This window comes from Choloepus didactylus, chromosome 7, assembly GCF_015220235.1.
Source record: "Choloepus didactylus isolate mChoDid1 chromosome 7, mChoDid1.pri, whole genome shotgun sequence".
NCBI classification, from domain to species: Eukaryota; Metazoa; Chordata; class Mammalia; order Pilosa; family Megalonychidae; genus Choloepus; species Choloepus didactylus.
This window is the reverse complement of record NC_051313.1, coordinates 91,036,131-91,062,715: the sequence shown is the minus strand read 5'-3', so window position 1 is coordinate 91,062,715 and position 26,585 is coordinate 91,036,131. Positions and strand designations below refer to the sequence as shown.

General features: G+C 36.2%; 1 protein-coding gene across 1 annotated transcript; it reads right to left on the bottom strand.

The window, feature by feature from the left end:
- Positions 1 to 308: 308 nt before the first annotated feature.
- Positions 309 to 26,585, bottom strand: LGSN (lengsin, lens protein with glutamine synthetase domain). Its single transcript, XM_037843600.1, has 6 exons — positions 26,537 to 26,585; positions 23,827 to 23,937; positions 12,978 to 13,110; positions 12,073 to 12,267; positions 7,958 to 8,124; positions 309 to 2,672 (listed from the first exon to the last, which is right to left on the bottom strand). Exons 2-6 carry the CDS (start codon positions 23,854 to 23,856, stop codon positions 1,470 to 1,472), a joined length of 1,728 nt encoding a protein of 575 aa, XP_037699528.1. The 5' UTR covers positions 23,857 to 23,937; positions 26,537 to 26,585; the 3' UTR covers positions 309 to 1,469.

Sequence of the window (26,585 nt, the reverse complement as noted above, 5' to 3'; positions counted from 1 at the left end):
AATCACTGTGCTTAAAGAAGAGAGAAGTTTCTTCCTCTTTCAGTTAAAAATCTGGATGTAGGAGTCAAGCTCTGCTCCAAGAAGCAGATCTTCGACCTTGTTACTCTATTTGGTGTGGCCTCCTATCTCAAGTGCCTTACGCCAGCCACATTATTTGCAAGCCAGCCAGCAGGAAGAGGAAAGGCAGAAGGAGAGGGAAAGGGCAGGCACACAGCATCTGTCCCTAAGAAAGCTTCCTAGAGGCTTCCATACAATACTTCTACTTACATCTCTTTCACTTGAACCTAATAACACGACCACATGCAGCCACCATGTTGCTCAGAGATGTCGTTTTTATTTTGCATAGTATGTTTCTGACTAACACTTTGAAATTCTATTACTGAGAACAGAGGGGAAAACGAATATTGGCAGACAATATATGATATGATATGATATGATATATGATATGATATGATATATGATATGATAGCTGCAAGATTATCTCATTCAAACAAAGGCCTGGGAGCTTTAATATTCTCGGGGGAGATACCAGCCTCTGTAAGCAGCAGAATCAGTAATTTAAATACAATTTTAAGCTAGAAACAAAGCTCTGATTAGCTAGGCAGTTTTCTCATATTCTAGAGGGCACTAGAGGTTTCAAAGAGATATCTCGGGCAACAAGCAAGGATGGAGCAAGGCAGGCAAAGCCCATACCTCTACCCCAATATACATAGACCCCATTCCACCTATTATATATATGTTGGCTTTTGTATACAGCTTTATTTAAAGCAAAGCTTTGGCTACTTTTAAATATTGGAGCGCATTATTCCCTGTCCTAATTCTATTCTTTGTGGATTTGTGTCTTGGGGAATTATAGCTTTGAAATTCCTACATCTTTCAGGAGCTTGTGGGGAAGGGTGAAAAGAGATGGAACATATGTGAAAACTTCTGCTGACTCATTATCACGACAGATTTTTGCAAAACATTTCACTTACTAGGAAAAATCACAATGATGCTTGCAAACTGGATCCCCAAAATGTCTTAATTAGTGAGATTATATTAATAAATATTTTTGTCTCCGTGGCAGTCACAACCCATGTGTATAATTGAAATTATTCCTGTTTTTTAGTCATTTACATTTTGTTTTCTAATGTTTAAGTGTTTTTCATGTGTGAATATATTTATTGCCCAAGAAAACTGAATATTCCTATCTAGGTCAATATACGTAAGCACAGAAGAAATGATGACTGATTGGCAAGATCTGTTAAGTTTGCATACTACAGCTTCACCACAACTTTATTGTTTGTTTCCACTAGTAGAATCCTCTCAAGCAGCCCCATTTCATCTGTCAAATATTCCATCCAGACATTAAAGAGTGAAAGTATTTGTAGTCTTTTTTTTAAAGCTATGATAGTCCAATCTTTTAGTTCTGACATATCAGCTACTTACATAATATTAGCATTTCTAAAGGAATAGCTAAAGGTTTTATTCTAAATAAAATACTCTAAGAACTTATTTCTCTCAGCATCTGTTTCCTCATTTTCCAACTCGTATTTCTTCATGGCAACAAAATATCGAATGAAAGTTTCTCCTAGAGCCTCTCTCAGACAGTGATCATTCTCTAGGGCCACGAGAGCATCTTCCAGTTTCAAAGGGATCTGAGAAGGTTTTGACTGATAAAGGTCTGTGCTGTTATCTGGACCAGGCGAGACACCATCCCTGCTCTGAAGTCCATCCAAGCCGGCAGCAATGGTCGCCGCCAGCACCAAGTAAGGGTTTGCTGTTGCTGAGCCTAGTTTATTTTCTATCCGGGTGCCTTTCTCACCATGACACTTGATATTAAAAGCACAGCTGTTATCATTGTATCCCCATGTTGTAGGCACACTCTCCTCCTTCAGGTCTTTACTCTCCTTGGAATATCGCTTTCGGCAGCTAACAGCAGGTGCCATCAGGCAGCTGAGAGCAGGAGAGTGCTTCAAGAGTCCTGCCAACCATTTTTTCCCAGTGACTGTGAGCTGCTCGACCCCAGAATTGCTGCAGAACAAGTTTTCCTTCCCACTGACATCCCAGAGACTATGAGACAAAATTCCTGAATTGCACAATCCAGTCTCAATGAAAAAGCTAGAAATGTAATTATATTTCCTTGCCACTTCTTTGACACCTGTTTTGAGAGTGAAAGCATTATCCGCTGAAATGATGCCAAATTCAGGCAGAAAACAGATTTCCATCTGACCAGGCCTGGTAGAGGAGGAAAAGCTCTCAACATTGGCTCCAGTTTGATACAAGCCATCAACTAGTTCCTGGATAAAGGGCCGGTCATGATTATTAAGTAATGTTGAGGCAGGAAAAGATATAGTCTTTGAATTGATAATTTCAGGGACACCAAAAATGCAAAAATCATAGATGAAGGCAGAGAGCAGGGAAAAGCCAGAGTCTTGCAGCTGATTCAGCTGCCTCTTTGCAATGTACCTTGGAGAAGTCAACAGAGGATCACCGGTCACGGTGAATGTATCACATATCACTCTTGCAGTTCTCTCAGCCCATGGCAAAACTCTGAAGGTTGATAATTCTGGCATCAGGACTATGTCACTATTAAAACAAGTTGCTCTTATGTGATTCACTTCATTGTCTTTCGGATGTGGTATCAATTCGAGATAACCTCTAGGCATGTAAACTCCATGGATCACTTTTTCCTACAGAAGGAAAGGATAGAGCAATTTGGTTTTGAAACATGAAAACACAAAGAGGTTGAAAAAGGAGATTTGCTAATCAGAAAACAAATTGTGTTTAAGGTCTGTTGGTTAACATTAGCTTGACATAAGATAAATTTTAGTATTTTAAAACCAAACCCCTCAAGGTTACTTTTACAAATAATGCAAATTTAATATATTTAGCTTAGAAGGCTTTGCATGATCTTAGATCTGAAAACAGGAATCATAAATGAAAGGTATAATGATTACAAAATCTCTTTATGGCAAAAGACAAAAGCAAAGCCTTATGGAATTATATGAAGCTATCCTAATCAAAAATACTTTTTAAAAATCTTTTTATTTTATGGCATAGTTGATAATACTTCAGATAAGGTCTTATTTGGGAGTATTCGATTATAATCCCTGTAGTTAACTGACTCCCAGAAAGTCCACAGTAAAGAATCCTCAGACCGTCTCAGTGAGCAGTGGCCAGTCTTAGACCATGCAAGACCTGGTGTACCAACATCAGAGTAGTCAGGCTTGCTGATAGCTGTAGCTCCTTGTCATTCACTTTTTTTGTTTGTTTGTTTTTAAGTAACTAGTACAAGTCATTTATTTTCCTTCTCCAGTCTGATGATAGATCCAGAGTCAACTGATATCTAAAGCATATGTCAAAGGCATGAGATAAGAAACTCTTAGTCATTGCAAAAGTGCATTATAATATCTGTATTTGTTTTCATTTTGATCATGTTCTCTACTAAATTCACACTAATTATATGTCTTTTTCTATTTACTAATGGAAGAAATCAGGCAAGATCTAGAACGTCTCACTCTAGAGACCTTGTGGTGGGGATCTACCAGAAAAAAATTTCTCAAGGAGCCCTCTAAGACCTGGGTTTGGAACCTTCTAGATGTGGCCACGTGAGATTATTCTAGCAATATGAGGTATTTGTAGTGATTTATTTTTATTCATGTCTTTATTTTATTACTTATTTACCCATACACTGGATAAAGGGACTGTCTGTCACAAGGTTTTTACAATCACATGGTCACAAGATGAAAGCTATATAGTTATACAATCATTATCAAAGATCAAAGCTACTGCGTTACAGTTCAACAATTTCAGGTATTTCCTTCTGGCTATTCTAATACACTAGGAACTAAAAAATAATATCTATATAATGAGTCAGTAGTCATAATCATTTGTTAAATCCTAACTTCTCAGTTACAACTCCTCCCTCTCATTTGATCATTCTCTCAGTCCTCAGGGATATCTGGGCAATGAGCATTCTAATTTTCTTCATGCTGAAAGGGGTGTTGACGTCATGGGGTAGAGGAATAAAACTGGTTATGTTCTTGGAGAGACTGGTACTTCTGGGTTTTCGGGGCTTATCTGGCATAGGAGCCATCTGAAGGCTTTAAGTTTCTAAAAAATAATATAAACTTAATAGGTAAAAAATTTATACAGTCTTCGAGGTATTTTTTAGGGGTTTCAGGTATTTTTTAGGGGTTTCAGGAATACTGTTGGTTGGGGCTTGGCATATTGTGGCAATTTGCGATATCCAGCTGAGGCTCGCATAAGAGTAACCTCCAGAATGATCTCTCAACTCTATTTGAGATCTCTTAGTCACTGAAACTTTATTTTGTTTCATTTTTCTTCCCCCTTTTGGTCAAGAAGGCATTATCAATCCCATGATGCCAGGGCCAGGCTCATCCCTGGGAGTCATGTCCCACATTGCCAGGGTGTCATTCACTTTCATAGTGCCCTTAAGACGTAACTCCCTTATACTGTCTCACAGAGCCCCCAGAAAATTTGCTTACGGGTCTAAATCTCCAAAACAATTCTCCAAAATGTATCCTTTCACTCAGTATGAACTGGGTGTGAGCAAATCTGACTTCTAGTTCTAGCTCTTTCGTTAATTAGCTGTATAAAGTTGGGCAAGTTGCTTGGACTAGATGTGCCTCAGCTTCTATGTCTGTAAAACAGAAGAGTTAGACTAGATGATTGCTAAGGTGCTTTCTAGCCATATATACATGTAGGATTTGATGCATATGGTCATTTATTTAACTTTTGCTATGTACCAGACAACATGGAAGTGATGAGGTTATGAAGTGAATAGACACATAAAACAATTGTTAGAAATTGTGTAATAGGAATATCAACAAGGCTTTGTGTGCTAAGGTTTACATTAATAGGTGGAAGAAAAGTCCTGACTATATAGTTTGGTTCCCATGATGTTAGTGAGCATCCTGAACTTAATAAAACATCCTAACATTCTACAAGCAGGACTCTTTAATATGTTCCCTCCACATCCCAAAGAGAACATGGCTAGCAAAGAGGGGCTGGCACTAGCAGAGCTAATCTACTGGTCCACTCTCCTGGCTTGGACCATGAGCTACATCCTCCTTCACTCTCCTCCATCTCTACATGTACTTTCAAATGCCATTTTGACATGGCTGATCCATACCTGCTCTAACCAGTACTAAAGTTGAGTGAAGCAAGCATTACTCAGCATCTACTTACTTACACAACTCACTCAAGGACCCAATATAGAAACTTAAAGTGTGGGATCTTAGAGTGCTTTCGTATGAAAATTCCTTAATTCAAATTTTCACGAAATGAAATAAGGTATTTCCCTACTTGTCAATTTCTTAGTTTGAAATTCTGTGTTAGTTCTATATGTATCCCAAATTAGGGGCATTGTATTTTATTCATGAGACTTCTAAGAGTTCCTACAATTTAAATCTGTGTTCTTAGTCACTTCGTTTACAAACAGTATAGAACAGCTGGGTACCATTTCACTCTAATAGTCATTCATGATCTTGAAGAATAGTATAAAATTGTGCTTTATTCTTCAGGCTATTTGATTCGTATTTCTCTGAGCACTCTTTTCTAACACTGCAATACTCTTTTTCTTTTTTGCATGTTCTCAATTCAAACTACTCTCAGTTTTGGGAAATATATATATATATATATATATATATATATATATATATATATAAACAAATCTTGTTCATCACAATAAATTATCTTAAGTTGTGTTTATAGATAAAAAGACTGGAACAACTTCACTCTCCAATATAGATTGCTATGGACTCAGTGGAAATTACTGCATAACAGCACAGGCCCCTATGATGATGGAAATTAAACCAAAGTAAAGTTGACCTTTTGAAACAAACCAAGAATTAGCTATGCATTCTACAGCAATATATTGTGTTTTGATTAGATCCAAGATAGGAAGAACCCATATTATCTAAATGTTACCTAAATTCAGTCTTTCAATAACACAGGGACAGTATTAATTGGCTTTAAAGTTTAAATAAGCTAATGTTTGTAAGGCATTTAGCACAGTGCCAGGCACTTGATAGGTTCTCTAAAGAGTAGAAGTCATTATCATGGGTTCCTAAATTGGTCTTTTCCAGTTACATAACGGTATTTTCCTCTATTCTTAATGGACGGCCATGTTTTTTTTAAATCAGTTTTTTCTTTCATTTAACAAGAAAGAATGCTTAGATCAATTGAAGAAATAAAAGGATATATTAAAGGTAAGCTGAAGACAGTAGATGTAATAAAAAGAGCACTGATGTGGAAGGGAGGAGTCTTGGAATGATAATCCTTTGAGGAAACTTTCCTTAACATTTTGGGCCTCTATTTCCTCATCTATAAATAAAGATGATGGATTAGATTATCTCTTATATCCATTCTTGGTCTGATGATAATTTTCAAACTGATGTTTTATTTTCCATAAGTAGAAAAAAGTTTTAAAATTATCTTAAATCACAAATATTCATGGTGCAAATACTTATAACCATTTAGACCTTCACAACTTCCAAAGTGAATTTTAAGTGTCTTCTTAAAAACATATAAATACTGTATGATCATTAAATAAGAATAAAATAACAATTGCTAGGTAGTGAAATGGCAAAGTGAGTTGTACAAGAAAATTGAGACTAAGAATAAACATAGCTAATGAAAGGAAGTATAATGGGTTACATCAAAACTCTTATGTTGAGCAAACCTTTACCCCAGCACTAAACTCCAGCAAAAAAAGTAGTTCTTATATGTGAGACAATGAACCAGATAATGAGAAATATTTTCAATGGTGGTTTGGGAAAAATAAAGCAAAAATTGTCTCCTTATGTCAACTTATATCTATCCTCAGTAAATGTAGGGATCATATTAAATTATATTTTTGTAAAGGGATTCTATTAAAGAACTAGAACAATGTTCTAAATATACAGCTTTTTGGTTCTATTAGTGGAATCAATGATTAGAATTTGACAAAACTAAGTGGTCTCTGACAAGGGCCTGAAGCGCCCATTATGTTTTTTTTATTGACTGAAAGAGATTCCTGTAAATTAGATTCTGGGCCTGCCCACAGTAAATTTAACATTTTGTTATAAAAATAAGGCTACAAGCATTCGTGCCTGAATAGAGAAGAACAATATCTGCAGGCAGGTCCAAAGAATCACTTAACAAACAAATTTGAATCTGTTGGAATTCTTTAAAAAGTGCTTTGAAGATGCCCAGTTTGTCACAATATAAAGCAAAAGAGAAAAAACTACAACTTGATAGTAAAGTCATAACATTTTACATTATACTTAAAAAATAGCCTTAGAGGATATTTAACTTTTACACTTTCTTATATGGTATTGACTGATGTTCCTTTAAGAAAGGCGTCAATGAATCAATCATTAAAATAAACACATGGCATAAACTAACTTAAAAAAATCTCAGGAAGTCTCAAAATATATTCAGAAATAGAATCTTTCTCAATAGCAATATTTTTAAGAACTTAAAAATATTCATTAAGACATCCAACAACAATGGAGTATTTTCATATCAGAATTAGGAGCTGGCAGGGATATGCATTGTATCTAGCAAATTCTATTTAATCATTTTTCCCTTTTATATTTGCTCCTGGGTCTCTTCTTGTAATTTTCTCATGTCAAATAAAATATAATCATCATAATTGCAGTAAAGGAGAAAAGATAATTCTGTAGAGGGAAATTATTCAAGGCAGAAGGACTAAAATTACCAGTCTTAATTAGTTTTGTATTTCCATTGGGTAAAGGAATTGCTGTTTGGGGGCTGAGAGTACATGTTCAGCTCCTCAGGGAGCAATAATGTGTTTGAGGAGAGACAAGGGAAGAAACAAAATAAATTATTGGTTTTCAGCTTGAATTGCTGTACAGATTACCAGAAAATAAGAGAGAGTAATAAGGACCATTTGCTTGCTAATGGTCATGAAATTACATTCAATCATATCTCCATGTATAAAACTCACTTGAAAAAAGTGAGCAGGGATACTCTTGGACCTGGACACACCATGGAGGTCTGCTGCTTCAAACTGCACAAACTGGAGGCGATTTCTGGCCATCTCTTGTTTAATGTGTTTCATTCTAGAGGAGAGTTGAGGTGGGGTAGGAATCTGGGTGTTGTCCCCGGTGTGATCTGTAAAATAAAGAGTGGTTCTAAAATCGCTCACCATGAAGAACTGAGAAGCAACAGGAGGCTTGCGAGCAGTGAATAAGTTGTGATTACTAACAAAAGCATTACATACTCATCATCCCAAGAACATTTATCTCTAAATAGCCTAAGAGATAATCACTGAAATCTACATGGAAGTTAACTTTATTTGCCTAAGTATATAGCAATATTGTATACAAGTACTTACTGAAAAGGCCTTTGCTTATGGAAATTAGAATATATTGGCATAGTTGAACCACATAAATCTCTGTATAGGTGACTATCTTTGAAAGATTCTGAGCTTCTTGAATTAACTGGTAATGCTCAGATTAAAAGTTCCTATATGATTGAAGATAAAGTTGTAATTTTTTATTGTTGCTTATTTTTCATCCTCTCCTCCTTCTCCTTCTCCCTCTCCTTCTTCACCAAAAGGGCTTTATTTCTTTATAATGGGATCTCAATCCAAGAAGTTTATATCTCTCAGTCAAATTTTAAATTGGTTTATTTAAACATGTAAACAATGTTTTTCCAAGAATGAGAATGGAAGACATGAAAAATCTGGACTGCATACTCAATTTTAAAATTAGAAACATAAAAGAGAATATTTGAAAATTGTAAAACTTTAGAATTAGAGGAAACCTTAGAGATAAGTCAACTATTCCAACCAACTCTTAGGCTTAAGTCCCAGAGAGGTACAATGAGGTACCCCAAGTGACACTATCAGTGCATTGCCAAAATTGAAACTAAAATCCAGACCTCTCGAATCCCTGTGGGTGGCTCATTACCACAAAATGAATAAATATATCTAAATCATATAGAATAGTCTGGCCACATAGTACACACCACATAGGTGTGAGCGACTGTCAGAATTTTCAGAGAGGTGGCAGAAGGTAGCAGTAGTGGTTCAGCACAAATGCTAGGACCCATCTGCCTCTCTTAAAATCCTGCCTTTGCCCTGGCAAATTTCTTATCCTTTTTGTGCCTTGGCTACTGCATTGATAAAATGTTACTTACTTCATAGGGTTGCCATGAGGATAAAACAAGTTATTTAACAGTGCTGGGCAAAGAGCCAGGAACATATAAGTGCTGCTTAAATGTATAAAATGAACGCAATTACTCTAACTCTAGGAAATGGTACACGATCATGTCTGCATCTGAACACTCATCAATCTGTCACATCGTTCTGATGTTGAGCAGCTATCATTTTAAAGTGATAGCTGAGTATCCGTTTTCAAGATATAATTAGATTTTAAAAATAAGCATAAAGATTGACAGTTAAAAACATACATTAAGTAGATTTTAAGTACATGAAGCATGAGGAAAACAACTGGTTCCACCTGTGCAAATATATTAGAGATAATTTCCTGTCACTGATACATTTGGCTACTCTCAGACCCCTGAGGCTTTGTAACCACCTTTCATTTAACACAAGCAATTAAGCTGTAGCAATTACAATGCTTCATGCTGAATTAGCAGTTGCTGTGTTCCCAACCTGTTCTGAAATACTGGGTGTTCTGAGGAAGTGGAATAATGCTCCTTAAATAAAATAAAATTTATAGACATTAAAAAAATTGACTTTTCAGATAATCAATATTCTAAACAGACTGAACAATTATATATAAGCTATAAATATTTTAACATAATAAAAAAGATCAGAAGGCTTCTCCCCTGAAAGGAATAAGGTAATTTTAATGGTTCGCCAGTAATAAAACCACAGGTAATACTATTCATTCTTTTGCTTATCTGCATCTTCTAAATTTTCTACTGTAAATAAGTATTATTTTAACATAAGAAAAAGATATTTTTTCAACACCATGTACTATGCACACTGAATGTATATCTAGGAAGCAGCCAGAAAAAGCCCTGCCTTCATGGAGATTATATTCTATTGAGTAGAACTACAGACAATAAACATACCATGAAATACAAAAATGGGATAATTTCACGGGGTAAAAAGTGCTCGGGAAAAAAAAAAACAAAAACATAATCACCTGTAGTATTAATTCAATGAGATTTGGCTACCCAACTTGATTCACTTTAGGATCACCAAGTTTCACTATGGTTACCCAGTGAGTTTATTATCCTGTTTCCATTTCCTTCAGAGCCCTTATGATAATCATTTGCTGTCTGTCACCCTTCACTAGGGAGTAGGCTGCATGACAGCAGGGGCTTAGCTTAGTTTTACTTGCTGCTGTATCCTCAGTACCTGTAACAGTACAGGCATATCATAGGCACTCAATATTCCTTGAATGAATAAGTGTGTGAATAAATGAATAATTTGACCTTGTCTGACCAACAAGTAAAAATTGGCATCACATATTGTGAACTTTCATTCACTTAAAATTGCAATTCTTTTGCCAAATATGAGAACTCTATCCAATCTAATTTCATTTTTGAGGCATCAACTAATCTTGCTGCATCATTATCTGAACTTACAATTAAACTTTTGGTCAGCCCTCGCCAGATGCACATGATGAATGGCAGGCAGATAACTGTCAGTTCAGGGGCTCATTTGTTTTTCTTACAGTGTGGTTCATGGGAGATATTCTTGTTTTTTATCCCTTCAGAGGACCAATAAATTAAATCAATGTGCTTGTATAGAGGAAGTTTTACTGCTGTGAATATTTAGGTGGGGGTGGGGTGGGAATAAGAAAACATTTTTTTAAAGAACCTCAAAGCTCTATGGCAACTAGAACTTTTGGAGAGACGTTGCCCATGTTCAGTGACAATAAGGAAATATTTCATTTAGAGAGAACAAGCCATGCTCACTTACAAATGGCAGACTGAAGTAGGCAGTTGGTCTTTCGGAAATACCAATTGAAAAGAAGAAAAGTGAATTTGAGAGCACACTGTGTAATGCATTCAGTTTACTGAATGCCTGGGATATCTGTCACACTCTTTTCTGAGAACCTGCCCTCCTTCGTCTGTATGGCTATTGTGAGAACTGCCTTGCTAGAGAAAATGTGTTGGTTTGGTAGGCAGAATGGCCCCCCAAATACATTCATGCCCTAATCCCTGGAAACCTGTGTATATTTTAAATTGCAATGGTAAGAGGGTCTTTGTGGATGTAATTAAGGTTATAGACCTTAAAATAGGGAGAACACCCTGTTTATCCAGATGAGTCCTTAAAAGCGAGAACACTTTTTGACTAGAGGCAGAACAGAGATGTCAGAATAGAAGGGAAATTCAGAGGGATTTGGGGTGTTGCTGACTCTGAGATATAGCACTAGAGAGAGGCTTCAAGGAGTTAACAACAGCTTCCACTGACAGCCAGCAAAGGAAACAGGAACCTCAGTCCTAGAACCTTAAGCAACCACCTTCTGCCAGCAACTGGAATAGCAAATTCTGCCCCAGAATCTCCTAAGAGCGTTGCCAGCCAATATCTTGATTTCAGCCTTGTAAAATTTGAAGCAAAGAAACCAGCCAAGCCAACTGGACTTCTGACATACAGAACTGTGGCATAATAAATTAGTGTTGTTTTAAGTGCTAAGTTTGTGGTTATTTGTTTTAGCAGCATTAGAAAATTAATACAGATGGAGTCCTGAAGGTGTTCACTCTCTGGGCTCCAGTTGCTCCTTAGACTCTGCTACATGTCTGTCTTTAAATACCTCCTTTTAGCTAGTTTCTATCACTTGCATCCAAGAAAGTTTTAACCAATATATGCATATACAAAAATAGCTATATCACTATCGGTAAGCCAGAAATTTGGAATAGCAGAATTTCACTTTCAGAAAAGATGAGAGATCATCCACGCAATGCCACTGTAAATAAAAAACTGTAAAGCACCTTATGAATGTTAAGTGTATAAATTCTTTTTATATATTGTGACTCCTAGCCTAGCATTCCTCAACCAACATCACATTATTTATAGTTCAATAACAAATTTGGGATTAGAGGCTGGAACCATATGCCAGCTGGTTTCAGAGTCCTTACCTGTATGACTAGAGTTTAGGTTAAATTCACTACCAGGAGTGCTGGCTGGTATTTTGGAGGGTGATGGTCTTATCACCACTGTCTGCTCCTTGGAATCCTTGTCATCAAGTGGTGGATCAGACTCAGAGCCAGGTCCCACAACTGGTTTGTGCATATCCTCCAATTGGTGGCATATCATTTGGTTTCTGATCCTCTCTGTAGTAAAAGAAAAAAAAGTTATGTTGCCATTGTTTTCAACTGACTTTTAATATGATATGGGGAGGAATACTTCAGAAAATAGTGTATTCCTAGGCAGTGACATACAAAATGAGGGGCAGTGGCTACGGTCAACTCTGTTTGCAGACCATAAAGGAGTGCATTGTCTGTAGAGAATTTAAAAACAATAATGAAGTCTACAAAAAGTCTGTCTGCTTTTTATTAGTACCATGCACTGGCAATTCCTACTGCCCCACCTTGGTACAAAACTGATCCTAAGATTGAGCCTGCTGTCCAAATTAACATCTAGTTTCAGTACTGTTTCAAGTCTCCCAGAGTCTAGATGGAATTCCAGCTTGTTCCACACCTTTATCCTGGTCTCCCAAATACTTAGTAATGATCTTTGTACTTATTCTCAGTAAAGAAATGTGCTTCTCTGCTCTTCATATGTGCCTTCTGTTTCATTCTCTCCCTTTTTTTACTAGTTATCCTAGTTCTGCTCCTTTAAATTCTGAATATTTGATTATTTTTATATATTTATATTGTGATCTTGTATTTTCCATCTTTTATGTGGACTGTGTAGGAATAAACTTTATTCCTTTGTTCTTTTGTTTCTCCCGAAGAAGAAAAGAAAATAGTTTATGAAAAGGAGGACCAAATAGAATATACATTGACCACACATTCTTGAGGGCTCATAGAACCTAATATACCTTTTGAATTGGATATATCCATTTCTCCTACTTCAGTTGAACAAATATGGGACTTGGAGATTTTTTTTCTTGTCCTTCTTAATTTACTCATCCTACAGGCTTCATTCTCATTACCTTCATCTCTTGTTGTGTCCTGCAATAATTAACAAACCAAAAATCAAATAATGAACCATGCATACCACTGAATTTGAATGTGAAAAGATAGGGCAATTAGGTGGCCAGATTTTTAAATATGCTTAGGAAATTTTTATAATGAGCTAAATTTTGTCTCTTCCACATCCACTTGATTAACTCAAAATTAAGCTTAACATTCTGCTGAGAAGCTGCATTTTCTGTATCTCCTTTTAAATATACTACAGCAAATATCCTTAAAGTAACATCCTGTACAACTAGTCAAGATTTCTAACTTTTTTTTTCTACTTTGGGATATTTTATATTATTTATTCCTAAATAATGTTACCAACCCTATTTCAGCTCAAAAATCCTCTTTTTTATGATTTTTACCTTTTTTAGGATCTTGAAGCTTTTTGACCAGAGGCATAATAAGTAGCTCAAGAATTGGATTCTCTTGTTCTCTCTTTTTCCCTACCCTCAAATTTATTGTGTTGACACTTACTTTGCTTAATATTCATAAAACGCTATTTTGTACTATTACATGTGTGCTTTACATGTGTGAAACAAATGTCACATTCCAGTGATTTTATAGCTTGGGAAGATCTAAAATCTGTTTCCTTTTAAAACAAAATAACCTAACTTCTACAATCTAGTTATAATCTTTACAGGGCTACAGTCCTGTCAAGGGGTACTCCCAGCAGGGTGTTTGACAGTGAGACAGGGGCCAGCATGGGGTCAGGTGTCTCAGCACCAACAGTGGACAGAATCACCTCTGCAGTCCCAGCACACAAAGGCTGACCCTGGCATTGTTAAGGCTTTTTGCAAACCCCTCATGGTGGTTTGAGAGGATAGGAATGTGACGAGGTCAGTGTCAAAATCCACATTTTAAAATGCTATGAGATTTGCCAGTTCAAAACGTCATTCTGCTTCCCAAAAGCTAGAGACACAAGACCATAGAAAAATTCATTTTAATAACATTAGCCAGCCCTCATATAATTCAGACAAAAAGGGAAAGTTTCTTAAAAAACAAAAAAGCAAAGACAATTCACATAAATACTTACTAACCTGAGAATTTCTCCAGTAAGAACCCAAGAACTAAGTGTTAGTTAGTTTGTGACTCTCTGACTTCATGACAGATGCTCCAATTTTTTTTTCAAATGAAGAATGGATTTAGTTCAACCTTTTGATTTTCTTTTATGTACTAGGGTAATCAGAGAGTAGACATAGCCACAGTAGCTGAAACAAATTGATTGGATCCCTGGTTTATCCCACCTCCATTATAGTATTTTTCTTCTTAAAGTTTCATTTGCATTTAGTCACAGTGTCAATGATGTTTCAGTAAAAAGCCTACTAGCCAAGATTCACGAGGTTTGGGTTCTAATCCTGGCTTTTCTGCTAAGGAGCAAGTCTTCCTGGAGCTTTGGAATTCTTATATGTAAACACTAATATAAATAAGATTACACCTAGCAATATTTTAAAATTATTTTTATAACCAGGTAATATAATATTTCATATCTCATTTAATCCTCACAACCACAGCCTGGGGAAAGTTTATTATTACCTCCATTTTGGCCAAAGCAGAAATAAGCACAAGGAGGTTAAGTGATTTGTTCAAGGTCATATGGTGGGCAACAAAGAATGGTAACTCACATCCAAGTCTTCATTTGGGGTGCTTCCAACATTGTTGTGACCAGACTGTTGACCTAGATAGAACTCTACTTCTATTATTTAACATTATCCGTGAACCATGAAAACTTATTCAGTCAACTTCCTCAGTTATATATTCTTTTTCAATTGTATGTTATTCTAAAATAAATCTTTCCTGTATAATTTAAACACATCATCATCAGCTTAACCTTCATCTGTCCAAACAATGAGCATTTAACCTAATAGAGATAAAGCAAAGTCAAGGACATAAAAATAAATGAAGCATGGACCCCTTCATAAAGAATCTTACAATGTAGTGCCAGCAATAAAGTGCTATTATGGGAAGTTAAGGGCTTCCATGTTGTAAAGAAAGAGACATGCTTAGATTACCCTAGTTTAGGGACAGCAAACTCAAATATCAGGCAGATAGCAAAGAGAGGCAGTAGGCCATGTGGTGAGCACGAGTCCATACCTCCACTCAGGAAGGAGCCAACACTTGGCTCCAGCCAATGGTTGCCGTATCAAAATGTGGCATCACTGTGGCCAATTTTCCAAATTTTCAAGAAATGCCAGAAATCTGGATTTTTAGGTGAAATTTTATGATTTTTAAATGTGGGCTATTAATTCAAAGTACAATCTGGGGAGTAAAGAAGACAAAAAAGAAGCCATACAGCCAGGTCTCAGAAAGACTGGAATACTGTTCAGAATATGCAACAAATCTGCAGGGCACCTGGGGGCAGAGGTAACACCAGTGACCACTTATCTTCTTCCCAGTAGTGGTATCTGGGGTGGCATAAGTGATGATGGTCAAAATATTCAACCATTAGTTCAGCAACAGGCCCAGAACAATAAAAACAGCAAACACTTTTATTGAACTTACTAAGTACCAGGCCTTTTCTACATGCTTAACTTTTATTAGCGCATTTAGTCACAAAACAACCCCTTGAGGTATGTACATTATCATTAGCATGTTACAGATGAAAGACAAATTCAAAGAAAGACTAATTAGCCACAGGTCACACATCTTGTAAGTGATGGAGTTAGGCTTTGAACTCAGCCAGTTAGCTCCATAACACAAGTGCTTAACTCATCCTTAAAGAACACCCACCATAGGCTGGAAAGCCCCCTCACCATTGTTGGGTGCTAGGGTGCTGGGGCAGGGTACTCTCAGGCCCCTGCAGAGCCAGGGATTAATTCTTTAGTTGGTGGATTGTGGAGAGGTCCAAGGACCCCAGGGGAAGAGTGGGACACCTAGAGAAGTTGGGGAGGGGCACGTTTAAGTGGCTCTTGTCAGCAGTTGTTAACCAGCCACTTCTGAAATATTTCACTGTTTATCAAGCAATTGGCCCTACTGTTGGGTTCCATTCAGCTGACTAATCTGCATCGTTGCCCCATAATATTGAACACAGGACTCTGATTCTGCTCCTGCTGCTGTGGACTAAGTAAAACTATCTGGCTGCAGACTAAGTAAAACTATCTGGCTGATCTCAACCTCATGGCATCTGCTGTCTCATGCTTCTGCTTACTGTTGCTCTTTGTGTGCCTCTCTGCTTCTGCATTCCTCTGATGTTTGCCACCGCCTGTGCTTTATATGAAACACCCAGATAAGTTTGTTAGGTCATGTAAGGTGGAATGATATAATGATGGATAGTGCGGTCTCTGAAATCAGACTGTCTCCCTTCATGTCCTGGCACTACCACTTAGCAGCTGTGTGACTTTGACCAAGTTATTAACATGGCCTCTTCCTTAAGTCTCCTCAACTCCAAAATATTGCAAATGTTATTTGGGTTTATTTGATAAGTTAGTAAGCATTTAGAGCAATGCCTGGCACATAGTAAGTGCTACATAAATGTTAGCCATGATTAGTATTGCCCAGTCTCCATGAAAGACCAAGGGTCTCTGTGGGGAAGATGCATCATTCCAGGTCACCTTATGGATGCCTGACCAGTCTAGAGATGGCTCCCATCGAGGCGGACGCCAACCCCTTGTCTAAGCAGCTCTAGATTTGAACACAATGAGCAAGAGGGAACTGCTCAGAGAGATGGGGGGCGGACAAGGAGCCTGAGTTCCCAGAAGGGGCAGAGTGACCAACATACTCTTGTTTGGGCACTACAATACAGCTATTTTATAAATATTTTATAAATAGGGTTTTCAAATAGTCAAGGAATCTAGCCAAAGCTTAGTCAGAGGTAGAGTTGGGGTTAGTTAAATCAGGTTGGAAGCACCACGAGCATATTCATAGATACGCAATTTCATTTTGATCACATGGTATAAATACAAAAATCAAATCCATGCTTAATTCAGACAATCTCAAAATTTAACTACAACAGGTTACTTCTGATTTCTTTTGGCAATTCCACCAGAGAAGATTTTTCCATGTCTCAAAATGTTGCTGCTCTGATTCCATCAGATGGCTCCTTTGTCTCATATACTGGATTGACCCACAAAAGAATGTTTCTGTTACATTTTCAGAATTCATGGTTTTCTCAGCACAGTGTTTCCTTTGAAAATTGTTTGCATGGCTTAATTTAAGTTTGCCATTTTTCATTGCAACTCAGTGGCTTGATCAAATTAACTAAAAGAGGCTTAACCTAAAGAAATTCTGCCATGCATTAAATTTAGACCTTAATTTGACTTAATAAATTTCCTTCCAATATAATAACTAGTATTATTTAGATTCCAAGTATCACTGATTTTATTCATTTACTTTTAATTATCTCTAAGAAGTGCCTTTTTAATGTCAATACTTTAAAAACCTTTGTTTTGAACCCTGTATAATGGCTCTTACCTGAGGTATCAACATTAACACATTTACCAAACACTGATTTTGTTAATGACAGCGGTGCATTAAAAAGAAAGAAAGTCCCCAAATTCTCATCAAATTCTAATCTCTTTTAGAAATAACGGGGGAAAAGGATCAATTAATATCAAATTTTAAAGAATATGTCAAGAGATAAGAATGTGCTTCAATTTTCTACAAGTGTGTTCTGCAAAGAAAAAGAGAGGAAAATGTATTAAAATATTTATAAAAGAGATATTTCAAAGAACAAATCACAAATTTGCTTCAACTAATCTAAAAATATTCATACCTATTAATCTAATATTCCTACTATGGCAATTTAGCCTAAATAAATAATCAAAAAATGTGAAGTTATATGCACATCTATTGCCACCTTCTTTATGACAGTGAAAACTTGAAAGCAGCATAGAATAAAGTAGGAAGAGTTAAATACATTGTGGTAATTCCATTCAATGAATTCACCATTGAAAAATAAGCCGTTCCTTAGCTCATCTTTCGTCACCTGGATTACTACAATCATGACTTAACTGCTCTCCCTGCGTCTAGTGCTATCCTCCTATAAAATACTACTGCTCATGTTACTTCTCTAAATCACAATTTCGTCTCTTTATTTCAATGCTTAAGACACCTCCACAATTTCCTATTACCTTCAGGAAAAATTCAAATTTGCATTCTCTGAGGCCCTGCATGATCCAGTCCCACCAATCTCTCTAGGCTCCATGACTGGCTATTTTCACACACAAGCCCTATATCTACCCATCTGAAGCTAGTTTCATCATTCCTCTAGCCCACTTTGCTTTCATTCTCATTTGGGATCCTACACTGAAAAGTCCCCAGATGGCCTATCCCTGTGAGAGAGTTATCTCCTATTCTACTCACTGCTGAAAATTAACCCACAGGATTGTTTGCTGTAGCCACTCCATTCAAAGAGGATTAATATTCTTAAATCCCCAGTGATAATATATCTGTGATTAAGTTTCATAGCCCATTCAAATAACTCATAATTATTTTCATTACAATTAGTAAATTATATAATCCCCTTTTAGAGATCTCACCTAGTAATTTGTAAAATAACTCCCAGTATCATTTAAGTAGCTTTCTTTCATCCACACACTTTTTCCTCCAAACCAAAAGACAATGATTAGTCTTGTGATTCTTTATATATAATATATATTTAGGTATCAATAATAGAATTAAGAATCACTGCAGCTATGTCAGTACACTATAAACCTTAGAGATGTACTTCTCACGGAACTTTTTATCCAAAAAACCAGACCATCATCTGTATATTTTTAAAGAAATCTAATGTTAAACTGTATTGTCATTTAGGAGGCTCCACTTGAAAACATGGAACCTCTAGAGATTTTTGTTTTGATTTGTCCTTTATTACAAATGAAATGAGTCTCATTGCAAAAATTCCAATGTGGAGACTCAGAAAATAAAATGCAAAGCTAAAAAAACACTTTTTTTAAAGTAAAAGTCTCTTGTTTTCCCCATCCTTTAGATTTTTGACAAATAAATATTTTTAGAAAGACTTGTATCTTGATGTTACTAGAAATAATTATGTAATGATTAATTTTCTAATAAATGTTCTTTAATAATTGCTTTTTTAGTGGAGATTTAACATGTCATACTGATTTGGACCAGAGACATTTTGAAATATACAAAATATAGAAATTGAAAAGAGTAGATGTAGTACATTCATATCTATTGTTGACAGGTGACTTACAGGGGCCACTCTACTTTGTATAAATTCATTTATCAATTCAACAAGTACTTAGTGAACACCTAGAATAGGCCAGTCATAGGTCTAGATGCTCTAGGAGAAATGAAGGTTTACTACATGATGTTCCATGGAACATAAATATAACACATGTTAAAAAGTTGTTTGCTAAGTATATGTTATACGACTGAGGAAACTGCTGGAACCATTTTGCCTATGAGGCAACTGAGATCTGAAAGATACAGTAACTCACTTGGGTTCATACCTACAAAGTGACAGGAAACAAATCTGTGTGGCTTATTTCACTTCTTCATGTTTCTTTCAAACTTTATAGATGACAAAATATTGAAATTTAAAGATGTTGCCTTTTGAACAATGCTAAATTCTGTACAGTTTTATACAAAAGGTAACAGGAAACAAATCTTTTCTTTAAACATCACATTTCAACTGAGAGTACCTCTGTCTTTTGTAGTGAAACTAATCACAAAAGGAAAAAAACAGGTAAATAAATTTCTTAGAAGTTATAGAGAATCAGAATTTTAATCAATACAGGAAAGATCAATTATGAGCTCAAAATGGAATGGGTTATTTGGAAAAGCATTGAGATTCTCATCCCTGAGCACATTGGTGGAGGGAGTCAATGGTCAAGCATTAGGGTGACTTGGATAATTTCCAGTTCTACCACTCCAGGTACTCAGTTCTTTTCAACAACATAACCTGGGTCCAAGTTGGCAGATAGGTAGAACTATGTTACCATCAATTAGCTGTCATTGACCCAAGAATTATAGAGCACAAATATCATAATAAAGAACCTCTATATGAGAGAAGTGATAGAATGAAAATGTGGCTAATACCCATTTGAAAACCTATGGATCTTGCTTCCATACCCAACAAGCTGATGAAATAGGCAACAGTAGCACCAAGCCCATAAATAAATCTCACCTGTCAGGGCAAGGCACTACCAAATCTGCACGAGAAAATTCCTTACGGAAAAGTGTGCCTAACCAATAGCTTCAGAGAGTGGGAAAAATATTTTATAAAAATCTAACAACACGTGATTTTCGTAAGATGAAGCTAACTTTCATAAAGGAAGCAAAAAACTGTGGTCAATTCTCCGAGCTTAATGCTAGTACTGGTTTTATTTAGCATTTGTAAAAGTGAACAGAAAAAGAAATCTCCATATTTTCCAAAGAAATTAAGATTGTACAACTAAATATATATTTATTTGTGTAGAAAGATCCAAAGTAATTTCTGATGATTTTGTAGTTGAGCAGAAAAGCAACAAAAAATGCTTCAGAGGTAAGAAAAGACATGTAGAAAAAAATTACAAATATACAGTATATAATATGTATTTATGATAATGGACTCTGAAACACAGCATGAAAAAGATTCAAGGGCATTATAGAATTGTCAGTGAAGACATCAACTAATGAGCTGCTTCAGATAAAAAATATTGGGCCTCATCTAAAAGACCATTTTAAATATGACAAGAGAAGGCTTTTATCCTTAGCAAATATTGTGATGTGCCTATAACTAGCATACTAAATATAATTCTAGTCATTATACCTTAGAAAAGCCTTAATGGGCTAGAGATGGATATATATGTGTTTCTATATATCTATCACAGATATTTGCATACATACACAATTGTATCATTAGCATTATTGTATTATCATTATATAATTGTTGTCATTATTATCATGTGTAAAGCCAAATAAAATGGTAAAGTTGCTGGCAGTTCTACCATGTAAGGGAAAAATGTAAAACTCCTTAAGGCTATAAAAATGAAAACTTAGGGAGACATCACCAGTCAGTCCGTAACAGTAAAGGATAGCATAACAACTCCTGTTTAATGAACGGAATGCTCACTCTGTCCTAAGCACTTAACAAATGCATTAACTCTATTAATACCTGTGAAATTTCAAAGTAGGTTCTATTAATGTCCCCAGATGAGGCACAGTAAAGTCCAATAATTTGCCCCATGTCACACAGCTAGTAACAGGCAGAGCCAAAATGAAAATGCAGGCATGCTTATTTCAGGGATTGTGCTTTTAATCACTGCAGGTAAAACATGAAACTAATTCTAACATTGAGATTTCTTAACTGAGAGAGGCACTTATTAAACTGGAAAGAAGTGGATTTGAGGTAAATAAAAATAAGGATACAATGAATTATAAACCTTGAAATCAGAAAACAAAACTTCTGAATCCAAAGAGATAAAATGCATTGAAAGAAAAAATAAAAAGGATCAGGATGGCTTTATAGAATTTTACAGATAATGTCATAAAGCAGGAGAAATTGGGAAAGTTGGAGTGTGAAAATCCCTAGCCTCTTGAGTCTCCCCTCTGGAAGGTCAGCCATATCCTCCCATAGGGTTACATTTAGAGCCCCCAACGGTGACAGCCTGCAGAGCCGGACAAAAATATGGTCTTGCCCCAAATAGCATCCATTACTTCTGGGATATGGAAGCATAAACCCATTGTGTCTGCTTGTGCATGCGTTTTCTGCATTGAATCCTAAGCATCTACATGGCAGAGAATAGATCTTAACTAACCTGCCTGGCACATCACCCAGCTCAGTGTCATACATAAAGTTCCAGAAAAATAGATTTTAATTATGATGATGTGCTGCCATTTCCCTCAACTTCACAACTTCATACACACATAGGCTCTACTTTGGGGAATAAAATTGTGTTTTTCTATTTTCTGTTCACCATTGCTAAGACTTTGGCTGAATGCATGACTTTATGACATTGTTTTGAACAGGAATTCTCAGTAAAATACTCTTTAGGAAAAGTACTGCATCTAATATGGATAAGGTTTTTGTTGAAAATGCTGCTGAAGAAATTGTTCAAGTTGAGGAAGTACCACCCTAGAGGATTTTTTGCACACACAATCTGCCGTTCTGAATCCATTGAGCCTTTGTTTAGCTGACATGCTTTTGCAGCTAACCTCGTGCTGCTGCTGCTCACGTTACCAGAGAATCTGGCATGGGACAAAAATCATTATCCTTTTCTAGACATTAGTAAACTGAAAAAGGAATGCTATATACCATCTCACTCCCTCTTTCCCATATTCTTTCTACTCCTGAGAACATGACCCTGTACAGGAAAGTATGAAGGAGGTTACTCAGTGGAGACATGGGTCAAACAGACAGCCAAGACTTGCCTTATCTCTATTAAATACAACGTTCTATCCAAGTTATCAAGGATCTTTTTCCCAAAAGACAAAAGTATGTCTCTTGCTGTGAAAACCACATACTTTAAAATCATATTGTTGGTTTCTATTCTCCTAAGAATGAATAATCAACATTTGGTCTAGACTGGTCTGGGGTGGGAATCTGGTGTGTGTGGTATGTGGTGGGGGGGGTTGTTGGGGGGTGGGCAGAGGGTAGAGTTCTTAAGGATTTTTCCACAGGAGCTGGATCACATGGTGTCTTTGGCTGAAATTTTGGGAGCTGGAGGAAAGAATACAGTTCTCTCAGGAGTAGTAAAACCTAGGCCAATGAGAAGTTAAATAGTTAGAAATCAAAATCTCAAAAAAGTTAATGATATACCTACCTTTCTTTCTCTAAGCCATCATTTGTAGCTATAAATTTACTTTCAAATAAATCCCTTCTCTTATACAAACAAGTCCATTGTTTGATGTCTCTGACAATTAGAGGATACTGTACCAAATAAACAGCAGCTTCTCCTTAAAAAGTCCTTTTTTCACATAGTCTTCCCCAGTTTCCTTTGTGGGAAATACATTCATTATTCTGTCCCTCCCAAAGCAAATTGCTTATACCCATTATACATAGTAGGGACCCCCTTCTCTACTAGATGGAGAATGAGCAGGGACCATGTTCACTGTAGGTCACTACTTCATATAAAATGCACTGGTCTACCACTGTGCCATGCACATAGTAGGTGCACTTCTTGAAATATACTATTTTAACTTATGTAAAGAAAACCCACATCCTCCTCAACTTGACAATGCATCCAAATCTAAACTTGAATCTTTCAGAATTATTAGTCAGAAATACAAGAGTAGATGTTGGGTACATACGTATTAAAGGCTAATGAGAAATGCTATCTGTTGTAAATTCATTACTTTAACATATTCTGGAGCAGATGAATAACTGTCACTATTTAAATGCTAGGCATTTAATAAAATTTGAAAATGGGTTCTCACCTTTAGTCATTTAACTTCAAAACATTTTTACTAGTGAGACACAAAGCTTTAAGAGAAACAAAGATTGGGCTCTCAATAGCAATCAAAATAGGCATAAAAATTTTTATAGCAAAGTTAGGCTTCTGAAATTCAGAGCTTAATGTTATTTTAAATGATTACTCAAACTAAGTGAGCTTTCCTAGATGCAAATTCTGTATTAGGTTTTTATATATTTATAAACTCAATGTGTAGTAGAGAAGAGAGTTTCTTCACAAACTTTTCCAGAACAGACTTATAACAAGTATAATCATGCTGTCCTTATTCAGACTGGCACTCAAATAGTTTGACATAGAATAACAAAAGGCTTTGCTGTCAGTATTTTGGTAAATAGCATTTTAATTATTAACTTCATACCTCCTGCAGAAGGTCCTCTTCATCATTCATCTCAGCACTTTTTTATTTTAGTTGACTTCTGGAACCACAATATCCCCAACAAATGCTCTCAACATGTATTTATATGTATACCTGCAACAAAGACTGCAGATGATGAATTCCATGGAGGCTCTCCAGAGAGGTCTGGCAGGTAATAAAAGATAAATGCCAGACTGTGATGTGTCATGCCCAAGGCACAGTATGTCAGAAATGCACTAGAAAAGTCAAATAACAAATGCTCGTCTATGCCTGACTCCCTGCAAACAAAGGGCATACAAAGCTTTTAAATCTGTGTTGATTGACTTTTTTCTACAACACACAGAATTTTTGTTATATAACAATTGTATTCTGTAGTGAAATCTATTGTTAGACAGCCAGATGATGAAACATTCATTAGACAACCATTGTATCAAAGCCCCTAGAAAAATATCCAAAAGGAAAAATACAGCTGTAAATGACCCAGATTTCTATCACTCATTTATAATTCCTATTTTTCTCTTTTTTATTTTCTAGGATCCCTTCTGGCCTCCAAATTAATTCCAGTCCTTTGTTATGTAACTGCAACCATCTTTTTTAAGTCTCTCCAATTCTCCAAATGTCAGTCTTTGACAAACCCCAGCCCATCCCAGCTATCACAATGAACATGGAATCACCTGCAGGCTGTGCCACATGGTCCCAGAAACAACCCTACCTCAGTCAGAGGAAATAGGAAATGCTTTCCCTGCACTAGCAAAGGGAGTTTGAAATTAAGCTTCTGCTGCTTTCAACTGCAACCTCAAGTACAGTTGGTGGGGAAAGAAATGGGATTTCTTCTGAATCAGACAACACTGTCTGAGCATTCTCCTTCTGAGAGTGAGTGACTAGTTTCCCCAGATCACCTCTGTCCAGGACTTCTCTCCTTGGGGAAGCCCAGGCCTACAGTCCAGTCAGTCAGCAAGGCCTGACTCTTTTGCCTCATTTAAAAAGCACCATTTCTTAAGGACTGTCACTGTTCCTGTTTCTATCTGAGTAGCCCTGGTCTATACCCGACTCTAATGTCTGTGGTCTGTGCTACCCGATCTGTGCCCCAACCCTGGATTTAGAACTAGCTTTGATGCTGATGCTCACCTGGAACTATATCCTTGACATGGCTGATGTGGACTCTTAGACCTCACCAAGGAAAGGGACCTTATCATTCAACATAGTCTTTGACTTGCTCCTGTTACTTTCCCAGATCTCTGCTAGGGTTTTAAATTCCCAGAATTCCCTGTGGCAGAGCCTCACCTGGTTTTCTTCAGTCTCCTGATACCATATTTCCTCCTACTCTTACAACTATTTTTAGCATGTGCCATTGTGTTATGGAAAAAGTTTGGTGAAAACACTTGGTTTCATTTCTGAAATGCTTTCCCTTTTTATCAGAGAAAAGAACTATTCAAACTGGGTTACATATTAGGACATATTAAGAATAAAATTCTCCCTATAGCAAAACCTATGCAAATTGTCTCCTGGGAATTTTATTCCCATCTAAGATCCAACTTTATTCATTTCATCTTCTTTTCTTTATCAATGTGTACCCATGTGTTTGTTCTAGTATCCTTTCCAGAGCCCTTGATTTCATATGGTACTAATATAATTTATGTCCATTTTTATGAAAGAATTATAAAGCTTTCAACAAATTCAAATCTAGTATTTTAAAAGGGCCCAACATGGGGAGTTTATTCCTTGAAAGTATGATTTTTCTCCCTGCAATTCCATGTTCATTTATATTTGTGTAATCAACTCTGTTTTTTCCTTTGTGTCCTTGTATTTGTTCAACTTCCCATTTGTCTCTCTTTGTCCCTATTTTCTACCTTATAAATTTCAATATCTTCTCAGTTTCCTCTCTGTAAAACTTTCTAATCAAATTGTAACCTAGAAATCAAGCATACTTTTTATAACAGTTGCTATATTGCTGATGTATTTTATTCTCTGTTGCAAATTACAAAGCTAAGTATCTGAAAAGTTTTCATCCAAATCCAAGTGTTAATTTTCTTTAAAAATTCTAATAACTCATATATTTATTTTATAGAATCAAGATTAAACTTAAAAAAACATGGCTGACATTCTCAGATAACCAGTATTGTTTATATAAAACACAGCAATCTAAACAGTGCTTGCATCCACAAACATCCCATTTCTGTTACCCTCTAAATTAAAAATTCATCCTAATTCTAAAATTCAAGACATTAAGATGGAAATGTTGTATCATAAAATATGTGAGTTTGTTCATTTCTTACAAATAAATCAGATAATAATTAGATCTCACTAATTTCTTAGAACTGATTCATTCCTTATTTATAAGTTTTCATGTGACACACGGAGCATTCACATGCTTTCTAGAAATAAGAGAAATGAGACAAAAATAGAAGCTATGATCAAAAGGATTTTAAAAAAATGATCAATTTAGGGGTTCTGACATGTGAATAATAGAAATTCTAGAAAAGTTAAAAGGAGAAAAGATAGAAGAGGAAGTCTTTAAAAAAATAATTTCAATCTTCTGATTTCCACTTGGACAAGCTTGGAAATTGAGGCTCCCATTCTAACAACAAGCAAAAAAAAAGTGGAATAACTGAAATATAACAACTCTTCTGAGATTCAGCAGAGAATTGAGGTCACAAGGCATCCTGCTGCCCTGAAAAGTAGAGACAGAGGTAAACACAGATTCACAGCTTACCTGAACCAGAAGCCCAGGAGCATAAGCTCCCCACTGGAACCACTACCTG

Bases quoted from the DNA above. Each gene is read 5' to 3' on its own strand.
- LGSN (XM_037843600.1), bottom strand. From the start codon at position 23,856: ATGAATGATGAAGAGGACCTTCTGCAGGAG. The intron at 13,111-23,826 runs GTATGAAGTTAA...TAATTATTGCAG, and splicing joins AAGAGGACCTTCTGCAGGAG to GACACAACAAGAGATGAAGG. The intron at 8,125-12,072 runs GTAAGGACTCTG...TTTATTTTACAG, and splicing joins CCTAAACTCTAGTCATACAG to ATCACACCGGGGACAACACC.